The following is a 24150-nucleotide window of genomic DNA, read 5'->3' on the forward strand; positions in this document are numbered from 1 at the left end:
CTCACTTCTCTTTCCAAAGTATCTATAGTTGATGACTGGAAGGGAACTCAAGACTGAATTTCCAAAATGTTCCCAGATGTTGCTGAGGCTATGAAGCTAGGGAGCAGCATTTGAGATTCACTGATTCTCTCTTAACTGAATCACTGAATGTTATCATGGGAGTTGAGTTTTAAGTAGCCTTGCAGGGGAAATAGAAAATTCCACTCGGTCCTAAGGGATTAGGTAATCTCTTGTGAGCACATATCCTGAACTTGCCCTCTAATTCCACTGCTCCTTTCAGGGTGTTCACCACCTACTGGTATCCATATCACCAGCATATCATAAGCCCTTTACTATCTGCTTCTTCAGATTGAGTGGTGATACCTGATGGAGTCACATAAAGGAATGTGGGTTTTTTTGAAAATTAATTTGTGTAGATTTCATTTGGGGAATGCATTTGAATAATCTACTTATTCTATAGACTTGCGATCATGTAACATTATCCTGCATGAAAAAGGGTCACAAATGGCTTAGGTCATCACAAGCATCAGGCTTAGCCTGTCATTTCAGGCTCCACTAGTTATCTCTGAGGCAGCAAGCTTCCCTAGGGATGGAATTCCCATACACCTGCCCTTCCCACCATAGTTAATATGCTCCAAGTCCCTGGCTCTGCCTCACCTTCATTTCTTCCCTACTGTACTTAACACTTTAACACTTTGGATCCTTTAAATTTTGGAACCAGTCACAACTTGTATAGTGGTGTGCAGTAGCATCAAAACATTAAGTCAGATAAATCTAACTTTGGACACAAAATATACTAGAACTATGTGATTTGGCAAAATCCACTGATATAGAGAAGAGCTATTAATGGACTCCTCACCCCTCGCCTCTAGTGAAGGGTTAGGGGGAAATCCTATGAATTATAAGTGATATTATTTCAAGACAAATTACAATGATTATAAATAAAATGTTTTAGCACATGGTACCTTTACCTAAGTATGTAGTAGGAGCTAGTGACAGATGGTACCAGATTTGGGTCTCAGATTGTGACATATTTTAATGAACATTAAATTCTTATTCACTGCCTGAGTCAGCAGGGGAATTTCACCTCAAATTCTAGACCAGCTGTCAGGTTCTGTTAATTGGCTTAGGCTATCACATAGTAAGACTTACACAAAACATATTTTTACTTTGTTCACAAGGTGGCATAATTTGAATTTTAATCATATTGGAAAACTATTGGTACTTGCTGAAGAGTGCATTTCCACAACCCTGAGACTAGTAAAGTCTTCTACTTGTAAAAATGTCACATAGTGCACAAGAATATTCAAATTAACAGCTCTTGATTACAGTTGTTTTAGCCAAATAATCAAAAGATAAAATGGTAAAAGATTTGAATTAGGTGGGGGTTGGAGGGTGGCCCCACATCCAGTTAAGCTTGAAACAATTCCTGGCTTTGTGTAAGGTTGTGAACCTCTTGGTGCTCAGGGGATCATGTAGAACTGGTGATCAAACAGGGGTCTGCTGTATATAAGGCCAGAACCTTCCCCTCTCCTATCTCTGCAGCCTTGGTAAAAAGATGTGTTTTTGTTCATTTAAACAAAAATCACTAGAAATCACTAGTATTCTCTACTGTATATCCTCTGTGCCTTTTTAGGCCTCAACTCCTACCTCTGACACAACTCTCTTTTTTCTCTCTCTCTTTTACTTTATGCCCAATTCAACTAGTTTAGCCTGCCTTCCTTCCTTCCTTCCTTCCTTCCTTCCTTCCTTCCTTCCTTCCTTCCTTCCTTCCTTCCTTCCTTCCTTCCTTCCTTCCTTCCTCCCTCCCTCCCTCCCTCCCTCCCTCCCTCCCTCCCTCCCTCCCTCCCTCCCTCCCTCCCTCCCTCCCTCCCTCCCTCCCTCCCTCCCTCTCTCTCTCTCTCTCTCTCTCTCTCTCTCTCTCTCTCTCTCTCTCTCTTTCTTTCTTTCTTTCTTTCTTTCTTTCTTTCTTTCTTTCTTTCTTTCTTTCTTTCTTTCTTTCTGATTTTGGGCCATACCCAGCAGTGCTCAGGGGTTACTCTGGGCTCTCTGCTCAGAAATCGCTCCTGGCAGGCATGGGGGACCATATGGGATTCCGGGATTCGAACCACCATTGGTCCTGGGCTGGTTGCTTGCAAGGCAAACGCCCTACTGCTGTGCTATCACTTCGGCCCTAGTATAGCTTTTCTAATTAATATACTTACCACCAAAATTCCTACCATCAAAGAACATTCCAAAAGAACAAATATGATTATCAAAGTAGTCATAATTCTTTGTCAGCTGCATAACAAGCACATATGTGGATCATAAGTGTGCCCTTTAGACACTCATGTAAATAAGTCCTCTGAAATATGTCTTTGTTGACCACATTCATTTAAAGATGCATATATTTTGTAAGGAATTGTTTTATTCAATATCTAAATACTTTATAAAAAACAAGTAACCTTATTATAATTAAAAAACCAGAGTATACTAGTAACTATGTACAAAAACTTTCTAAAAATAAAAAAATTAATTAAATTTCACAAGCTTCTTTGTACTTTAATTTATTCAAGAGATTTTTTATAAATTATTTGGGTATGATAAATAAATATAATATAAATCCATGCATAGGCTTGATAAAATTATAAAACATTACTTTCAATATACCATTGTTTAAAATTAATATTTCAAATTTGGGGCCATCCCAACAAGTGCTTAGAGCTCGCTCCTGGCTCTGTGCTCATGGATCATTTTTGGAAGAGTTTGGAAGACCATCTGGGGTACTAGGCAATGAATCCTTTGTCACCTGTGTGCAAGGCTATCACCAACATATTGTGCAAGCTCTCTAACACCTGAGAGAGTATATTAGCACTTATGTTTTTTTCGTATTGCTCAAGCTAGGGTAAGATCCCTTTATGTCTGAGAATAATCATTTCAAGACCTTTCATTACTCAAAGAATCTACATAAGGCCTTTACTTTAGAACTATGCTGTTTAGAACCTTATGAAACACTAATTTACTTTGCCAAGTTCATTTTTTTATTTCAACTGGTTACTCTGGGTAGGATTGATTAATCTCAAGAACACAATTTTGTTTGTGAAAACATTATTGGAAATTTCCTTTATCTTATGGCATTACAATTTTTTACATGCTGAAGGAATAATTCTTAATTATATTATCACACCATGGAAATGGGTGGTAACTAGGCTTGGATGAGGTCAAGAAAAGAGAATCTCCATGATGGAATTAGTCCCTTTATAAGATGGAGGAGCCCAGGACATTGCTCAAAGGTAGACAACTTTTCTTGCATGTGTGAAGCCCTGAGTTCAAGTCCCAAAAACAAAATGAAAGTAAAAGAAAAAAAAAGAAGAGAAAGAGACACTAGTATTTCCACTGTCAAAAAAGGAATTTGCGAAAAAGCACTGTTCAGGGCAAGAGGTAACTCACCAAAAATTAAACATTCTGACCCTTCATCTTAGATGCTCAAACAGCAGAATGAAAGAAATGACTGTTGCTTAAGCAACCCAAGTGCAATGAGACATTATATCCCTTCCTCTATGTCAAATTAGAAGGTAACAAGGTGGTTTATTTGAGTCTACTATCAACTACTTTAGCAAACACCATGAGTGAGTACTTGTTCAATATGCAAAAGGAGAAAAAGGCCAGATCAAAATGTTAATATAATCATTTTAATACCATTAAACAATTTTATTTCTAAACATTTTTGAAACCTTAAAATACATACAGTTAGTTTTTGATGACTTGATAAAATTTCACTTTTTTCCTTAAAGCCAGTAGTGCGAATCTTGTTTACTGCCTCTTCTCTTTCTGAAAGCCACGAACTAAAAAGGCACTGAAATAAAGAAAAGAATGTGTCCAAAGAAAGCAATTATTAAAGGAGGTCATAATTTTTGTTTACCCATTTAACCTCTCTTTTACTGACACAATTTCCCCTGCATGACTCACTTGTTCTTCAGTAAAGCGTTGCCATTTTATAAGGACATCTTGTAAAAGTACCCAGCGATCTTCTGTCCACCTACAGATGTTTGCCCATCGATCTCCCAGGACCTGAGGAAGAGACATAAGCAATAACAATACTATTAATAATAATAGCAATATATAACTGAATGGTATTACAAATGACAGAAATGCTTTGGCAAAGTATCCTATTTGGTGTAAGTCTTTCCTACTTCTGCTTCTTTTTCTACAAGCATTGTGCTTTCATTTATTTGCCTTCTGAGTATTTTACTCACTCTTGCCACCTTACCATGGAAAGGAGTACGAAACAAGCTGTCTTTAAGCAGCTTTCATGACACAATCCAACTGGATAGCAACGATACATATAGAATTAAAGAGCATTTTGTATTGCTGGGCTAAAACTTGCATGTCTTTCATAAGTTTAACAAAGAATAAAAAACTATTAAACAGAAAGTAAAAAAAAACCTTTTATTTGAAGCAATTTTGCCTACTTAGAATTGCTTAGTGTTCTGATTGTAGAATAAAACTATCAGTGACTTAAATGACATCCACATGTGGATTCTAAAATTGGTCTGATTATTCCAAAGTATTTAAATTTACTGCACCAACAATTCTACTGAGAAAATTGTAGTATTCCCTGAGAAATTTCAGTCATATCTTTAGTAGGTCACCAATGTTCATGTTCACACACTATATTAATATTAATATCTAAAATATATTACAGGTATTTACAGACCCAAAAATACCTTTTTGCAATGGTTACTGTGTGCAGAAAATTCTCAAGACAAAAAATAAGCTTATTTTAACCTCAATTTGATTTGCTCTTGAGTCCATAATAATTCTCTTTTGAGAATTATTTTCCTGAAGCCAATGGTTAGTAATACTGACAAGTTTTATTTGCTAGAGGAACTAATGCCCTAAATGTAGATAAAAGTGAGCATACTTTCTACTTCATGCCATATGATCAGTCAATTTTATGCTATAGGATCAATCTAAAATTTATCGACCTAGAAATGTATAGTATATAATTCAAATAATATGTATATATTCAAGTAACATATATGTAATTCAAGTAATATATATTTAACAAGCATCATGAAAAAACTACTTATTTCTAAGTGGTGAAATGGTATGTTACATATGTATTGTTCTATTTATGTGAAAAATATCTTTGCACTAAGAAATATCAGATCCCTTAATCATAAATTATACCAAGTTTTCATTATGATAACTATGAAAGGTCATTATGGGGTAAGCATATGGTGGGAAGGGATTAACTAACCATAATGCCATCCTTATAAATGAAGATAAACAAGTGGAGAGTTTTAAATATACAGTGTATCATCTCCTCCCTAGTACAAGACAACACTAGCATACGGTCTATCGAAGTAACATTGTATGCATATACGTGCAAAGTTGGACAGTAAATAATCTATTAACATTAAAAGCAACAGAGGTAGCATAGGAGGCAATTTGTCTCGCATTCAACTGATACCAGGTTGATGATTCCTGTTACCACAGAAGAGTCCCTAAGTCAGGAGTCACACTTGAGCATAGTCAGAAGAACCCATGAAGATCACAGACTATGGTCCATGACTCCAAAGAAAAATAACAACTTTAATTTTAGTAGACAGTACTGGAGAACAAATCTAAATAAAGATCTTCTTATAAGGCCTGTGTAACCTCATTAAATGTGTAGACATTTCAACACAGATTTTGCTCTATAAGAGTCACAGCAAAATAACAAATATTCTGTCAGAGACAGAGCCAACTATTTTGATAACTTTGCAGTTGAATAATAAAAAATATAACTTTGTCAATTGATTAAAGTGAAGTTTACAATTTAGCCAGCCTTTAGGCACTCATAGTATCCAATGCACTAACACATTAATTTAAGAATCATCTCTGTAGGGGCCGGAGCAGTGGCACAAGTTGTAGGGTGTTTGCCTTGCTACTCGGTAACCTAGGACTGTCTGTGTACCATTCCAGATGGTCCCCCAAGCCGCAGCAATTTCTGAGTGCATAGCCAGAAGTAACCCTTAAGCATAACCAGGAATGCCCCCCAAAAATAATCATCTATGTATTAAATATATACTACATAAAAAATAAACAGAATATTTCTGCAATGGGCTAAATTATGTCTCCCCATTCCTGTAGTATTCCATAATATAACTGTACTAGAAAAACAGGCCTTTGTGTGGAAATAAGACCCTCAAATTAGACTCAAATCTGGCATATATACACATCTGAAGAGGAAACTGTAGCTATATAAACACAATGGAAGTGTGGGCACACAGAGAGAGATCACCCAGAACCTGATGAAAAGGCAAAGCTACCTGACTCAGAAGCAACTAAATCTACTGACACTATGATCTTGAACTTTGTGCCTCTAGAACTAGAAGAAAAATAAAGTTATGTTTTAGGCACTTACACATAGCTGTACTGAACAAATATCAAATAATTATTTAGGGGAGGCCAGTTCCAGGACATTACAATATAACTCACAGAACAAAAGTGGTTAAAACATGTTGATATTATAGCAGATGGAGGTTTGAAAATTACACTGACCAAGTAGAGGGAAAAAACCTGAAAATATTGAGCTATACTAGAGCAATGTTTATCAACCTTCTTTACAAAGGTGTCCAGTCTTGTATCCTTCTGGAGGGCTTCTGTCCAGTCTCATGTTGTGAGTTTGCATGTACATGAATTATTTAACCGGTGGTCCCCATGGAATGCATCGTATTCCCACAGGCAACTGAAAACTGAACTAGGGAAGATTTTAAATTATTTTCTGTGACTCAGCTTCTCAAGTATAATTATATCACTTGGCAATTTTCACATGTGAGGAAACTATATGAAGGGTCAAATAACTAAGATTCAACTGCTGAATGTGTCTTTTAAATAATTTTAAATGCAAATTTCTTTCAATAATTTTAATACATTGAGGTATTATAATTGTCCTTCCCCAAATTCAGATAACTCTATTAGGATACACATGGCAAAACTATTTAACTCAAAGAAAACTGTCCTATAAACCATTCAAAGAACTGCCACAAATATTGTGTACAAAATTATATATTGGAAAATGGTTATAATTTAAATTTCGTTGAGTTCGTAGCTATTTACATTTGATTTACCAAGTTGTTTTTATAAAACATTCTAAGAAACATTGAGGGGTACCTATTTCACTGCACTCACTTTAGCCTAGACATATATTTACCAACTCTTTGTAAATACGTGGTCAGCCTCTAAGTATCTACTTTAAAGATTTTTAACACAAGAAAGCATACTTTAGTAACACATTCCAATGCACAGAGTTAACTTACGCTCCTAACAGTCTCACTGAAGTCAATCTAAGTCAATTCTATTTCAGTGTGAATAAGGTACTTCTGACTGATCCCAGTAAAATTAGAAAACTGACTTAAAAGCCACCATCCAGTATGCTATGCATGTATAACTACAAGTAGATTTCTTGCAATGCATGGGCAAAGAAAGCATAAAAAGATGTAAAGAATTCTTGAATTTATGGAATTTCATTTATTGCTTACAAAAACAGGTCTTAATATTAATTACAAATGATGAAGCACAGCAATCAGAAGATTACTAGTCAGCTCTCTAACCTGTTATTATTGCTTAAAAGGATGCAATAATATTGGTAGACAAGAATTAGAGACTGGTTTGCATTAGATTTAAAGAAGCTAAACAGTATTTTTAAATTTCTGATTGTGGGGCCTCATCTTGTAATACTCAGGCATTATTCTTGCTTCTTCGATCAGAAATCAATCCTGGCAGGCTCAGGGGACCCTATGAGATGTAAGGGATAAACCCAGGTCGACCCCATTCAAGGCAAATGCCCTATCTGCTATTCTATCACTCCAGTTCCCTAAGTAGTATTTTTATAACACTGAAATTTGATTAGAAAACTTCATGAAATAAATTTTAAATACATAAATGTAAAATTCTAGCGTTTCCATAATTGATGATAAATTAGTTCTTTTGTATGCCCTATTTGTCTCAGTAGTGAGAGAAGCTAAAGTTCATTTTAACACATTTTCCTGAGCTAAGTCACAACTACATTTTCATCCAAATTCAGATGTGGAACGGGAAGAATTTATTCCTCCCATTTAGTTCACATCTCACATTGTTAGACATGCCAAGGACATTTCTCATATGAGTTTCTCTATTTTGCTGAGTTGGTTTTTCAAAACAAAAGTGAAAAAAAAGGGCTAGCAAAAGAACATTTAGATAAAGGCAACTGAGGAAAATCTGACAAGCCTGGAAGGAAAATGTAAGCCCTTGGAATTTATTGAATCCAGTTATAGGATATGAAAGCTAAATGGAACCTTTATAAGACTGGCATTAAGATATCAAATGTTTATAGGAGTATGTCAGGAAGGAAAAAATTCTGCCATAGAGCATACAATGCAGCAGTGACTGGTTTGTAGAAGAGACACTTTCACTAAGGCACCTACTTCCATTCACTGCAGCTGAAAATCCTGGAATAACCTCCTCAGCTAAATGAAATTTAAGTTTAATGAGCTTTCTTAGAAAAGTAATTTACTCCTGAGGCTGAAGCTACAGCACAGCACATAGAGCCACGGCACACGGCCAGGCCTGGTTCAGTTCCCAACCTCTGAATGCCACTGGGTGTGGCCCAAACACCGGCCCCCAAAAGAAAAAAAAATTTAAAAAAGTAGTCCTTAACTTTTCCCTTCTTTCTCTAACATACTATAGAGTTAAGGAGGGAAAGCAACTGATGTAAAGTGTAAATATCAAATAACTTACTGAGATAAATGACAGCCAGAGAGTATATGAATGATAAAGCACTTCTGACTAATATTTAGCCCTGTTCTATGATGCTCTTCTGCATTTCACATGTTTTACAAACTATTAACAGAGTTAGCAGACTTCAATAGCATACAGTTCTGAGTGGAAAACTAAGTTTGAGGGTATTAGAAAACATCCACAAGAGTTTTACCTAAAAATATATTTCTGTTGAAATGATCTGAGAAAACTCAAAAAGGTCACATGCAAAAATGTTGTTGTAGATAAGAAAAAAATAAAAATAAAAAAAATAAGTTAATTAATTGACCAGCTTCATATTGTGAGCTGGTCCTTCCAGCCCTAACCTTTATTGTCTCTAGATATTATTATGATAATGTATTTTATTTTTCTTAAATCCCACAGATGAATGAGAAAATTCTGTCTCTTTCTTTCTGACTTATTTCACTGAGCATAAAACTTTCCATGTCCATCGTGTATAGGAAAATCTCGTGACTTTATTTTTCTTAACAGCTGCACGGTACTCTATTGTGTATATGTACCATTGTTTCTTTAGCCAATCATGTGTTGTTGGGTATCTGGGTTGTTACCAGATTCAGGTTATTTTAAAGAGCTGTAAAGTATATATTTGTACAGAAGGCATTGTATTGCGTTTTGGTGTTCCTAAGGTATATCCCTACGAGTGGTATAGCTGTATCATATGGGAGCTCAATTTCCAAGTTTTGGGGTATTTTTGTTTGTTTGGGGGGGTTGGGGGCACACCCAGCAGTGTTGAGAGATTACGCCTGGCTCTGTGCTCAGAAATCACTCCTGGCAGGCTCTGGAGACCATATGGGATGCCTGTGATTGAACCTGGGTCTGTACTGGGTTGGCCGCTTGCAAAGTAAACACCTTACCATTGTGCTATCTCTCTGGCCCAATTTTCCAGTTTTTTGAGGAATTCCCATATTGTTTTTCAGAAAATCTGGACTAGATAGGATTCTCACCAGCAGTGAATGAGAATTCCTTTCTCCCCAAGCCCTGCCATTACTGGTTGTTCTTGATATTTTTGATGTGTGCCAGTCTCTGTAGTGTGAAATGATATCTCATTGTTTTGGTATGCATCCCTCTGATGATTAGTGATACGAAGCAATTTTTTATGTTCATCTTGGCCATTTGTATTACTTTTTTGAGGAATTGTCTATTCATTTCTTTCCATATTTTTGATGGGGTTAGATTTTTTACTTATTAATTTCTGTCAGTACCTTGTATATTTTAGATATTTGCCCATTATTAGATGTGTATTGGGTAGTTTCTCCCATTCTGTATGTGGCCTTTGTATCCTAGACACTATTTCGTTTGAGGTGGAAAGGTTTCTCAGTTTAATATAGTCTGATTTGTTTACCTCTACTTTCACTTTTTGGAGAGTGATGATTCCTCCTTCAAGTTTCCTTCAGTATCAGTATCATGGGGTGATACTTTTTTCATGTGGCTGACCAGTTGTTCCAACACCACTTGTTGAAGAATCTTTTCTTGCTAAATTTTGTGTTTCTTGGTCTTTTATCAAAGATTAATTGATTATATGTCTGGATAACATTCTCTGAATACTCAAGTCAATTCCATTGATCAGAGGGTCTGTCTTTATTCCAATAACATGCTGTTTTAATGACTATTGCTTTGTAGTACAATTTAAAGTAAGTGAAAGTGATGCCTCCCATATTCATCTTCTTAAGGGTTTCTCTAATTAATCTTGGGTGTTTATTGTTCCAAATAAATTTTAGGAGTGTTTGATTCACTTCTTTGAAGAATGTCATAGAAAAATTTCTTAGAGTAATTGCATGAAATCTGTACACTTTGGGGAGTACTGCCATTTTAACGATGTTAATCCTCCCAGTCCACGAACAGGAAATGTGTCTCCATTTCCTTCTGTCCTCTTCTATTTCTTGAAGCAGTGTTTTGTAGTTTTCTCCTAGAGGTCTTTCACCTCTTTAATTGACTCAAGGTATTTGAGTGTCTGTGGCACTAATGTGAATATTTTTAATATCCATTTGTTCTCTATCATTATTTGTATATAAGAAGGTCATTGATTTTTGCATGTTAACTTTGTAGTCTGCCACTTTACCAAATGAATCTATGTTTCTAGAATCTTTGGTAGAGTCTTTAGGGTTTTCTAAATATAATAGTATATCTTCTGCAAACAGTGAGGCCGTGACTTCTTCCTTTCCTATCTGGATGCTCTTGAATCTTTTTGTTGCCTAACTGCTATGGCAAGTACTTCCAGTACTATGTTAAATAGGATTGATGGAGGGGACAGCCTTGTCTTGTACCAAAGAAATAATATTTTCTGAGATTTTGTTGAGGCTCTTTGCAACTGTGTTCATCAGAGATATAATTCTGTATTTTTTCTTTTTTTGCAACATCTCTGCTTTTGGTATCAGGGTGATGTTAGCTTCATAAAAACTATTTGTTTCTTTTTCTTCAATTTTCTGGAAGGGCCTGAAAAGTATTGGTAATAGGTCCTCTCGAAAGGTTTGAAAGAATTCGTTAGTGAATACATCTGGGCTTGGGCTTTTGGGGGGAAGACTTTTTTTTTTATTAACATTTTAGTTTGTTCAATAGTGATTGGTCTTTGAGATATGTTAGCTCATCCTGGTTCAACCGTGGAAGCTTATGAGTCCAATAATTTATCCATTTATTCCAGATTATCTTGTTTTGTGACATAAAGTTTCTCAAAGTAGTCTCTGATTACTCTGAATCTGTAGTATTTGTAATCATCTCTCCTTTTCATTTCTAATTTGGTTTATTAAGTTTCTCTCTCTCCTTTCTTTGTGAGTTTTGCTAGTGGCTTATCTATCATTTTTTATTTTTTCAAAGAACCAATTTTTTCTTTCTTTAATGGGCAGCATGGGCTTTTAAAGACAGCCATGCCAAAATGCATGTTGTATGGACCAGACTCCACCCTTTACAGACATGGCCAGCTCACATAAGTTGAAGTGGCTTCAGCATACTCATCTGGGCAGGATTGGCCACAACACTGGCAGCTGCAGATTTTTGGTGCAGCAGTTGTGCTGAAAAGCTTGCAGTGTGGATTAGCACTTGTTCATTTTTGAATATTTTCATATTAATTGTATTATAAATTTGACTAGATATTTTTATCCAGTTAATACCGACAATGTACATTACACTAGTTTCAGCTACTTGTACATGTTTTCACTAAATTTTATTAAAATTTTTATATAATCCACCTGACAAGGATCTGAAGGCCAATACTAATTGATGCATTTTTACATAATACTTTCATGTTGGTTTCATATATGACAACCAACTACGTTAATAAAATTCTTCCATAAAGCAATTGCCAAGAAAAAGTCTAATTTTCAATTGAAGAAGCATGTTTCATGTTGCTGCCGTCAAAGGTACACCTTTCTAAGTTTCCTGCATGGATTAGTTACTAAGAAATCCATCTGGCAAATGGTGTTATCATCTGCAGGAAAGTACTCAGTGTTCTTTGATGGTATCATATACTGTACTATTTCAACCTCCTGGTGTTCATTCAACTGTGATTCCCCCCAAAGTCCTGAGAATCAAAATCCTTTTTACTGGTAGTTGCGAGGTGCCCTTGCCACTGTCAAAATCTTGAGGAGTTGTTCTCTGTTCTGTGGCCACAATATCTGTCCTTTTGAGGGGTCTCCTTTATGCCTCATTTCTGTGAACAGATGCCTTGTACAGGGCCATAGCAGTGTCTCAAAGCTAAGTAGTATCCCTCTGATAATTATTATTCTGAGTTTTTTTGCTACTAAGTTTTGCTCTGCAACTTCTGCTGTTCTTTTTCCCCCTTCCTCTTCATGAAATACCTACTCCCCCACCCAATCTAGCACAGTTGCTACAGATCAATCTGAAGGCCAGTGAAGGGGCGAGTCCCATGAGACATCTTGTTCTATCTCCTTTAATTTCTCCATCTCTAATACTCACACGAACACCAGTCACTTTGGGAATCTCAAAATATATTCACCTGTGACATGCCATTAGACATAAGGGACTGGCTGCCAATATGTGTCCTAGTCCCATGGACTGCTGAGGAGAGCAGTAGCTGTCAGAAATATTAGAAATACCTGCCAGAAAATGTGTCACTTAAAATGGGCAGAACAGAAATGACCCTAAAGCTCCTAGACAGGCCACCACGCAGATCACACAGTTTAACAAATAACAGAATGTTCTATAAACTGCTGTGCATTTAATGAGATGCAATGAAGTATTCAAGCATTGAGGTTGCTATAATGATAGTACAATAAATAGGGTACGTGCCTAGTATGAGGCCAACCAGGACTCACTTTCTGGTACCCCCATGTGATCCATAAGCACAGAACCAGGAGTAAGGCTGAGCACTGCTGGGTCTGGACCCAAAATAAAAAAAAAATTTGCATTTAGTTTTTTTTGTTGTTTTGTAGTCATAATCAAAGGTTAATTTAGAGGGTATCAAAACTTTGACAGAGACTACAGTGATGAAAAATCTTGAGGTTTAAATATTTCACTTGTAGTCATTTGAGGTATCTATTGTACAAAGGCTGGGACTCCTAACTTTTTGTGTATGTTTGCTTCTGGGCCACACCTGCTGTGCTATCTCTCCAGCCCTCTTTTAACATTTTTAAATCAGTAGTATGATCCAGTATATATATTATATAATGGTGAGTTATTAACACTGAATCTTTCATCTCTGTGAAAGCACAAAGAGGTTTTTGTTTCATTTTGTTTTGTTTTGTTTGGGACCACACTTGGCAGTGCTCAGAAACTGCAACTGGCCCTGCAGTCAGGAATCATTCTTGGTGTGCTTGGAAGACTTTATGGGATGCCAGGGATAAAACCCTGGTCACCTGCAGACAAGGCAAGTGACCCACCAGCTGCACTATCATTCTGGCCCTCAAGGTCACAAAATTTTAAGATTGATCATAAATTCCAACTATTTTACAATTGCTCATTTAACCAAAAATATGAAAACATCAGTTGTAAAAATTATAGAAACTCCTATGCTCATTGACGTACTATTTACAAAAACCCACCCATAAAAATAACCTAGTCCTAAACATATTAATAAAGATGTGATAATATTTTCAAAAAATAATACGCAGATAAAATAAAGAATGAAATATTTCCAATTGCAACAATATGAGAATCCTATGGGTATCATGCTAACTGTAATAACTTCGATGATGAAAGACATGGGGGAGAGAGTAGTTTTACTACAGTAGAATAAAAACCTATTCATTATTTTTAAAAGTAATGTAAATACTGCTAAATAACATACCGAATTTAAAACGTTTGTTTACTCAAGAAGTTATCATTGAGGAATACAACAATAGGCAGATAATTAAAAACTGCATTATCAATAAGTATAAAACTTAACTGAGGTTAAATACAATCCCAATGAAAACTTAGCTTCGACAAATTATTTTCTGAGTCAGCAATGTAACTTCTATATACTTATTCAAAATATATGATAACACTAATTTGAAAGATTTACACCTCTATGTTCAAAAAAGCCTATCCACAATAGTCAAAACACAAAACCCAACTAAATGCCCATCAGCAGATGATTAGAATAAAAATATTTACTCATTAGAATGTTAATGTGCCACAAAAAAAGATGAAAAATTTGCCTCTGGAGACAAAAATCAATGAAACTTCAAAAAATTATGCTAAATAAAATGAAAATGAAAGTGAAAATTTGTTTTTCAATTGTTTTTACTTATACACGGAGTAGAAATTACCCCAGGAGCAAATGAATAAGAAAAATTAAACCACACGTGAAGGCAGTGAAAACTATGTGGCTTAGTAGGAAACTAGAAAAGGGAGCGAGATGTATGAATTAATGTTTTTTTGTAGATGGCATGGCTCTGAAATGGTGCTGGTGGATACAGGAAATAATATTCACATACAAAACCATAAAATTCTGAAGCATTGCTAACAACAATAAATCAATATTTTTGAAAGGGAAAATTTGACCTTTCGAAAAATGTGTTCAAATATGCAATAAAATATAAAACTGTTCAACCTAATTGTTCATTTATATATATATATCAATATATATATATATAGCTGCCATAAATTATCAACGTAAAAATATAACAGTAGCATCTATGGAAGAGGTGAAAATTTTTCTCCTTTTGTCAATATTGATAAGAATATATTAAAAGTTTAATGTACATATCCTCAAAGATAAAACAATTCCAGATTTACAAACATCCCCCAATACCACATGTCTGTTACAAATGTACAACTAAATCCACATCAGCATTATTAATCATGATTCCATCAGTAAACTGGGGGATATTTTCAAAATAGTATTAAGAAGCTATGAAAACTAAAAATCAATTCAATAAACAGTATTATGGCTTTCTCACAAACCTCACAATGACTAAGAAAAAGCAGTTTTGAAATTATATGTACTATATTGATTTCAACATAGAAAAGAATAAATCTGAGGCATTAAAATAAAAATTATGATTACTTAAGAGGTGAGAAAAGTCTGTGATTATTTTAGGGCATGGTCAATTGTAACACTGTGTTTTTAATATTACATAATATGTATTTAAAAATACAGGTTATTGTTTTCTCTTTTTTCTTATTTTTAGCAATACATATTTATGAAATAGACATGAACAAAATTAGAATTAAGAGGAAAATTTAAAATATCTGAGAGATTATGAAGTCTTTAACATTAAACATTGCTCAAATAGAGCAATCAATTTTGTATATTATATTCTTATCTTTTTCTCATAATTTTGAAAGTATAAGTGAAATGAACATATTCTACTTGTAGAGTAAAATCAACTCTCCCCCTTTCATTTTTTACATTATTTTGATTGACATATATAAAGATCTATTTAGTTTATCTAATAAGGATAATTTAAGAATTATATTCAAGAAGCTATTTCTACCTTTTGACAATATATATCTAGGTATATAAGTATTTCATTCAATTCAATATTTGTACTTGCAGAAAAGATGCTGGAATATGCTATATTTTACCATGTGTTTTAAATTTGATTTATTTTGCCATTTCTCTATGATGTTTATTCCATGTGTTTTTAGAATTGTTTTTTCCCCTTTATTTAAACATCTTGATTTCAAATATGATTGTTTTTATGGCTCTGAAACTGGAAAGTTATTTCTATGAAGAATTCCAGATGTAATCATGATTTCTATATATCTTTGAGTACATTAAGTTGATTTTTAACAGAAATTCTCTGCCATAAACTATGTTTCGTTTGTTTCAAGACATAAGACTTTTGAAACCAAAATTAACTCTTTCATTCATTTAGAACAGTATCATACCAATACACTTCCTAAGATTTCCACTGCAATAAATTCCTCAATGTCACATAGCAATTTTCTCCAAAGAAATTGAGAGATTAAGAGGAAGCTCAGGCTTAGAATCCTGGCACCAATATAAGCTCAATCACTTGCAAATGACATGAACTCGGTTTTAAATTTATCATGCACTGACTTAATAATTGGGGAAATCACTAGTATTACACAAAATTCATAAAATTCATGACAAATGAGTCCTAATAAACTAGAACTACTTAATTGTGGATAATAAAATCATTGATGCCCGGCTTAGTAATATTATCCCCATCACTTTAAAGCAATTTTTATTTTAAATGTGCTTTATATTCCAATATCAAAATTAAAAATATATTTTATAAAAATTATTTTCATCTGGGGCCAGAGAGATAGCACAGCGGCATTTGCCTTGCAAGCAGCCAATCCAGGACCTAAGGTGGTTGGTTCAAATCCCGGTGTCCCATATGGTCCCCAGTGCCTGCCAGGAGCTATTTCTGAGTAGACAGCCAGGAGTAACCCCTGAGTACCGCCGGGTGTGGCCCAAAAACCAAAAAAAATTATTCTCATCTATCTCTTTACAAATAAGGTCCACTTTTGAAATTATGTGGCCTTTAACAATTCATACATCCTTTCTCTTCCCTAAATCATTCCATAGGTATGTACTATAAATGCATTTAGTCACAGTTTTCTGTGACTGAAAACATTATGGTATTTATGAGTGAGTCTTTGAAGTCTGATTGGGCCTTTGAATGTACTATTTTGCCTCCAATCACAAGTTATAACAATCATACACAGACAAAACCAAATAAAAATGAATGACTTACATAGAATATACATTATAGAATGTGATGTGCTTAGGAGAAAGGGACTGAAACAGATAACAAAACTAATTACAGACCTAAGTGTTACTAGCTTACAGAACATCAAAAATGACTAAGATTATTAAGCAAAGTAAAAAATTGTGTTGAATATGCTCATGCAAGCCCACACATACTTCAATATGAACCTCAATGTAAGAAAGTTAAGCATAATGTCATATATTTTCCAAGGAAATAAGACAGACGATTATTAAATTTGTACTGAATTCATAAGATACTGTCTAGAAAAAAAATAAATCTGATATAAAAATAAAAGACATGGAAACAACATGCCACAAGACTGTAAACTGCATCACAAACCCAAGTAAAACAGGGTGGTACTACAACTAAAAAGAACAATGATCAGTGTATCAAAATATAAAACATGATTAAGTGCACTTATATATAAATCTAATCTGTGGCAAAGAAATTAAATCCACAGAATAAAGAAATTCTTTTTAAATAGTACAACTACAAACATGTTTATAATCATGGTGCTTAAATAAAGATAGTGAAATTTAAAAAATTTTAAAAATATTAAAGTTTAAAGTATAAAATAAAATGGTTTGGAAAGTGCAGTCACACACAAATGAAACCAGTGCACTAATTCTATATAAAATTTAAACAAAATGAATAAAATACATGGCTATTAGAAAAATATAATATACTTCAGAAGGTTACAGGATATACACTTTAAGACATCGGTAATAGGAGTCTATTTGGAGACTCAACTCCATCGTTAATAGGAATCTACTTGGAGACTCAACTCCATTTGGCAAAAGGAAATTAGCAAGATTAAACAATTTTATGTTAGTACATAAATTAAAAAGCTTTTATACAGCAAAAGAAGCTACCAGAAAAGTGGCAAGCAAACTATTGAGATAAATATTTGCACATCACACATTTGATGTGATTGGTAAACAGAAATATATAATTCATACCAGTGAATGACAAAAAATGCAAGAGAGTGAAGAAAAAGGTGGGCAAAATACCAGAACAGACACTTCCCAAGCAAAGGCATACCAGTGAGCCAAGAAATATAAAAAAGACTCATCATCACTTTATTAGAAAAATGTAAATCAAAATGACTATTACTACCTTAAAAGTATAAAAATTATCTGTATAAACACCCTGGCAATAATAAACATTGGTGAGATCATGACCAAAAATTAGTACTAGTGTACTTGAGGAAATTTTGGTCTTAAACCAAAAGTCATGAAAAAAACTTGTTCTCAAAGATATTGTTATCCTTAAGCTTTACATCAGCATTACTGTACTCACAATACCCCAAACATGGCAGCATTCTAAAAGGTGTTGACTCTGGTTATGACCAATCAACAGAATGCAAGTCAAGTTCTATATCACCTTTTTTGCAGTTATGAGAATGAGAGAACAGACTTGTTCCTTAAATGTTTAAATGTTTATCTTGTCATAACATTACTCGCAGGGGCATGCTTTTGATCCCAGTGTTTGAAAGAATCATTGTTTCCAATAAGCCAGATTCCACTCTTAAGCTCCTTGTTTATGTGTCTTTATTGTCACATGGGTAAAAGGTGCTGGTACTGATCATCACATAAATGGCCAACAACTTTAATGGAAAACTACTTGGTCATTAAAAATAGTGAAAAATGGAAACAAAATGGAAAGAAGGTGGATGACAAATGCAAGCCCAGAGAAATAGAGACTATGACAGTGGCACTCTTCACATCACCAACTGTCATTCTAGCAGATAGTATTTGCAGAGGAACATTAGGTGACTGAAATAATTGTAGTTTACTGTCACACACTGGTTTCTTTCTCAGGCAAGTCACTATCTACTTTAACTCAAACTTCCCATATTACCACTCTTTTGGAATTCAATGGTGCAGTCAAATTGGCTTTAGTTATAGTTCTTGAAAATGCCATGGTTACTAGTTCTGTCATGAAAATAAGACTCATCTCCAAAATGCCTCCAACAGTCTCATAGAAACATTTTTTTTCTGTTGCTTTCAACATAGTCTTTAGAAACTAAACACCATTTTCCCAGGGATTCAATTTATACCATCCAAACTGCAGAAAGAAATCATTGTATCAACTCTGAAATATTTAATTTTGTAAGAATATCTGATTAAACATACCTTCCCCAGACAGAAAAACAAAAACAAAAACAAGAGAAGCTACATTTCCTATGATGGTGGCCATAAATGACAGAAAAGCAAAACTCAAGTCCAAAGCACAAATCTGAGAAAAGTTTTGGTTTTTGAAGACTCAATCCAGGTGTCTGGCTCACAAATGGCTCCAGCCCAATCCAGGAAGATAATGACAAAGTAGTATTGTCCACTACTTTAACTGTGACCTTTTTCAATCATTGGAGAAAAGTACAAGCACAGCAAAAGCTTACTGATAAAAAGGAAAAAGAATGGTCAGCCTATTCTTAGAAAGAGATATGTTACTTTCCTCTAGGGCTGATGATACCAGAGAATTTCCCATCTTAGATACACAGCTATTCTCAATGCCATCGGTTAACTTACCGCACTGCTGAGACATCAGATTCTGTATTCTGACATTCTAGAAACCTCTACAGGATAAGTTTCTGACTCGTGATACCATTTTTGAGGGGGGAACTTAAATCTCTGAGAGAAAGAATCAACTGAATTTATAAAAAATAAATGAAACTTGACATTATCCTTCACAAAGCCATGCTATCTCTGGTATCTTTCAGCATAAGGTAACTTAATTCACTTTCAAACCTTTGAAAGTGTAGATTTCTGAAAATGAGAGAAGTTCTAATATAGCTGAAACCATGAATCAACTCATGTAAAAGTATTCTGAGAGGACTTTTAGACTGTTAACTTGAGATTTGACGTCTTATAGCTATATTACTGTCTAAATCAATCTCTCTCCCCCTCTCTCTCTTCAGTAGTTCTGAGTCCTTCACAGGCCACATCTGGAGCTGGTTTGGATGTAAAAGAATGGATTAAGTTACTAGAGTACCTTAAGGGGACACAGTATGAGAGGAAGAAAATGCAGGAGAGAACCTTACATTGGCTGGTCCTGAGAAACAGACTTCAGTTGTCCAACAAGTTCTTCAGTAAAAGCCCATTGGGATTCTCCTTATATCTAGGTCATATCTTTCCTATGCATGGACTCCATATACTGTTCCCCTTTCGCACCATTATTTCCAGTAGCAAACATACTCTGGGTCTGATAGGCAGCTAATGTTGATCCATGCCACCAAAGGCACAGGAGATTTGTCTTGTTGGATGAATCTCTCCTATGTCTGTTCATATATCTTTTAGTCCTTATTATTTTTGTCCCCTTCTCTCTCTTCTCTTCCCCTTTTTGTTAAAAATTAAACTAGTGCAAGAGAGATAGTATAGGGAGTAGGGCACTTGCTCCACATGCTGTTAAGCTGGAGTAGATTCCTGACACTGCACAGTTTCCCAAGAACCATCCAAAGTGTTCGTTGTGCATAGAGCCAGGAGTAAAACTTAAGTAATGCTGACTATGGCCTCAAAACAGATAAAATTTTAGCTAGTGCAGCATGAGATAGTACAGGGATTAGGCATTTGCCTTGTATGTAGGCATCTGTAGCTTGATTCCTAGCATCACAAATGTATTCCCCGACCACTGCCAGGGATTACTTCCAAGCACAGATCCAGGAATAGCCTATGTCTAACACTGGGTGTAGTTGAACACCCTGGGATAATATGCTCTGCTCCAATAGAACTCATGAAGACAAATTACCACTCATAAAACACCTAAGGGAACAATCATGAAAACTGCAAAGCCTACGGAAAGCCCAATATTCCAAAGCAATTCAAACTTATTGTTAAATGGGCCTGGAATTCAAGCATGAATTTCTCTTGGATTAAAGAATGGGAAGGAAGGGACACCATTTCAGGTGCTTTTACTGAGACTGAACTCTTTAGAAAGGTGCTCTATTAGACCATCTCAGTGGTCTGAAAGTCTAAGTGATTTAGAGGCTGGATTGAGGAAAAGAAAAGTATCAAAAAGGGGAAATAGATTAAGAGATACTACACGGGGTAGAGCACTTTTCTTGCATGTGGGCAAACCTGGTTAGTCTACTGTCATGACATATTGTTCCCTGAGCATTTCCAGGAGCTATCTCTGATCAGAGAAGTATATGACTGAGACCAGAGTTCTACCAAGTGTAAAAGAAAAATAAGGGCAGGAACAAGTGTGGTTATGGGATATCAAAGGGGCTGGGAGTGAAAAGCCAATAGCAAGTAAGCTGGAGGGAATCATGGAAAATGTGAATTTAGTCCATGCACTTTAGGGATAGGCGATATATGCATTGATGCCTTAACTGAGGTAAAGACAAAGTCAGAAAACAAGGATAAAGAAACAAAGTCAAATGAAATAGGAAGTTAGAGATCTTAAAGATCACCACTAGTAATGTAGCCAAAAATCTAATCCAAGCACTGCTTATAAATTCTCTGAACTTGAAACAGTGGCCTAGATATCCACAGAGATCCCAGTAATAAATACAATCTACAATCTACAGTTCTTATCTTAACTAGTAAAACTCTGACTTACAATAAGATATGTCATGAAACTTTAAACCTGTTACTCTCAGAAGTTAAACCTATCTTCTGAAAACTTCCAATACTCGAGTACTACATCTTTACTTGCTTAATTTCCCATACAATCCTTTTGGATCAGAATTAGAAAATATCCTACAACAGTTGAAGCTGTAGTTTGTTACTGGAGTAATTTAGATGGTCTTGAGAATGTGTACATGACCTAGTTAGCATGGTACATTTGATCAGAAATTATCACAATTATCCTGGAGCAGTGGTTACATTAACTGACAAGACAGAGCAGTTCAAGAGTTTTCTCTGTGTCATTTTATGATGGAAAATGGTAACATATTTAGAAAACTATGGTATAAAGAATTCATTTTATAAAATGACATTTCACTGGGATTAAAAAATAAAACAAAACTCAGTAAAATAAAAAAGAGAAGAAAACATATATAAGGCCTTAACAAAGAGTGTAATAGATTGGATGAGAGAAAGTACATTTCAAGCAACTCTGGGTTGGTAGAACTTTTTGGATCCTGAGACATACACATCAGAGACTGACCAGTAAAAATTACAAAGGGAAGGCAGACAATTGCTGTCATGTAAATATCACAAATTTAAGTCGTATTACTTAATGTTTCTAAGTGCATGTAAAATATCACATTCATAACAGTAGATTGGTATGCTTTCCTTGAAAAATATTTTTACATATGTATGCTTTTAAATTATTTTTGTAGAAAAATCTTACTAATGACAACTGGAAAGAAAAAGACTGAATTATCCTTTGCCATTATGTTCTGATGATTTTTCCAAGGACATTATGTACTCTAACTCATGCTAAATGAGGGCTTGGAAAGCTAAATATTGGCCCCAGCAAAAATTCCATGATTCAAACACACTCTTCTGCCCTACAATGGAAGGCTTTGCAGGAAGAAATGTATTGAGGGCATTATATTTTTCATTATTTAATTGAATGTATTTGTTTTCTGTTTATTTTTTCCATATTCCGTTAGGCTTAGGATTGAAGAGAGCATATTTGTCTAGCCAGTTTTCTAATATATATGATTTAACTAGCAAGAAAATAGATATTCATTCATGTATTTCCCCCCAAAGGATAGGAAGATAACTAGTGTGAGCAAATAGAGCATAGTTAATGAAGGGGAATTATACACAAATAATAAATGATTTGAATTTGTTTAAGCCAATATATTGCAATCTAAATATGCAATGTACAAATGACATATAGTTCCTCTGAGCCTGCATTTGCTATGGACTTGAATGATGTATTCAGTACACACACTGTAAGAATCTCACCTTAAGTTGTTCCTCCAAGGCAGCAGTTGCTTGATCCCCACTAGCTTCATCAACTACGACCACCATATGAGTAAGAGAATTGACCCGAACTTGTTCCTGCTCTAGGTCTTCTTGAAGCACCTGAAAAACAAAATTTCACCAAAGAAAATTAAATCACTCAAAAATTCAAGAAAAAATAAATGTTATTTAATGGGAAGTGGCAGAGAGATAATACAGGTGGGAATATATAGGTTCGCAGGCAGCCAAGCCTGATATGAACCCCAGCACTCAATATTATCATCCAAGCATTACCAGAAGTGATCCCACAGTGCTGTGAGAAGGCTCCTCCAAAATTTTGGGGAGAAAGCTGAATAGAAACTTCTCCAAAGACATACAGATGGTTTACAAACACACTGAAACAAACTTTATCATCAATATTGAGGAATTATAAATTAAAACCACAATAAGTTATTTCCATTCATTAATGAAAATGGACTGTACCAATAAGGCATAAAAAAAATCAGTTCTCAGGAAAAAAAGTGACTAATTCACTGCTGGAATCAAAGTGGACTACTTCAGTCTCTACAGAAAACAACATACAAATAATAAATAAACAATTAAAAAATGGAACTACCTCAAGTCCACTCGTAGGACTCATAATCAAGAAAACTAAAATACTCATTCAAAAAATACATACAATTCTAGAACACTGAATGAGTGTTTTTGTTTTCTTGCTTTATTTGTAGCAATGAAACACTGTATGACATTGTATGAAATTCAGGTATAAGAAAATGTTAAGTCTGTCTTTCTGCTTTAACTTAAATAAAACTTGAAGGTCTATGCTACGTGATTAAATCAGAAGGTGAATGACAAATCCCAGATAATATTACTCATGGATGATATAAAAAGAATATAGAGAAGAGACAATATCCAATGAAACCAAACCCAAGCTTCAAAAAAAATGACCTGTGTTTATTATTGGGACTGGATTGGGGAAAGGGCAAATGTATAGAGTAGAAAGTTTATTGGCACATTATAGTGGAGATGTTGTATTATCACTGTACCCCCAAACATTTATTTACACTCTTAAAATAATTTTTCTTCAATACAATTTTTAGAAAAGGGAATAGTCTCCAAAATGCCAGAACTGTTTCTTCCTAGACACATGGGATTCCTTTGCCAAGTCTTAAGTAATGTAACTTTGTTAACTTTATTCGTTCCACATAATTTTCTGCAATATTTCACAAAATTTGCACATTTCTACTATAAAATGAAGTTGTAAGTATAAAGAAGGCCTTTGTTGAAGAAGGAAATGGTAGTATCTTCTGCTAACATCAGGCCCTCTCAAAGCATACCAAGAAATACCCACTTTAGTTAGTTCTCCATTAACAACCAAAAGATTTTTGAGT

The 24150-nt window shown here is 34.7% G+C and overlaps 1 protein-coding gene across 1 annotated transcript in view; it reads right to left on the reverse strand.

Moving 5' to 3' along the window:
- The window catches only part of DMD (dystrophin), a 2686579-nt gene that overhangs the window by 1805670 nt on the left and 856759 nt on the right, over positions 1–24150 (reverse strand). The window contains exons 13-15 of the mRNA XM_049766737.1: positions 22763–22882; positions 3949–4050; positions 3728–3835 (exon numbers count right to left, since the gene is read on the reverse strand). Coding sequence (XP_049622694.1) covers positions 3728–3835; positions 3949–4050; positions 22763–22882 — 330 coding nt within the window. The remainder of the gene's footprint in view (positions 1–3727; positions 3836–3948; positions 4051–22762; positions 22883–24150) is intronic.

Source organism: Suncus etruscus, chromosome X (genome assembly GCF_024139225.1).
Source record: "Suncus etruscus isolate mSunEtr1 chromosome X, mSunEtr1.pri.cur, whole genome shotgun sequence".
Taxonomy (NCBI): Eukaryota; Metazoa; Chordata; class Mammalia; order Eulipotyphla; family Soricidae; genus Suncus; species Suncus etruscus.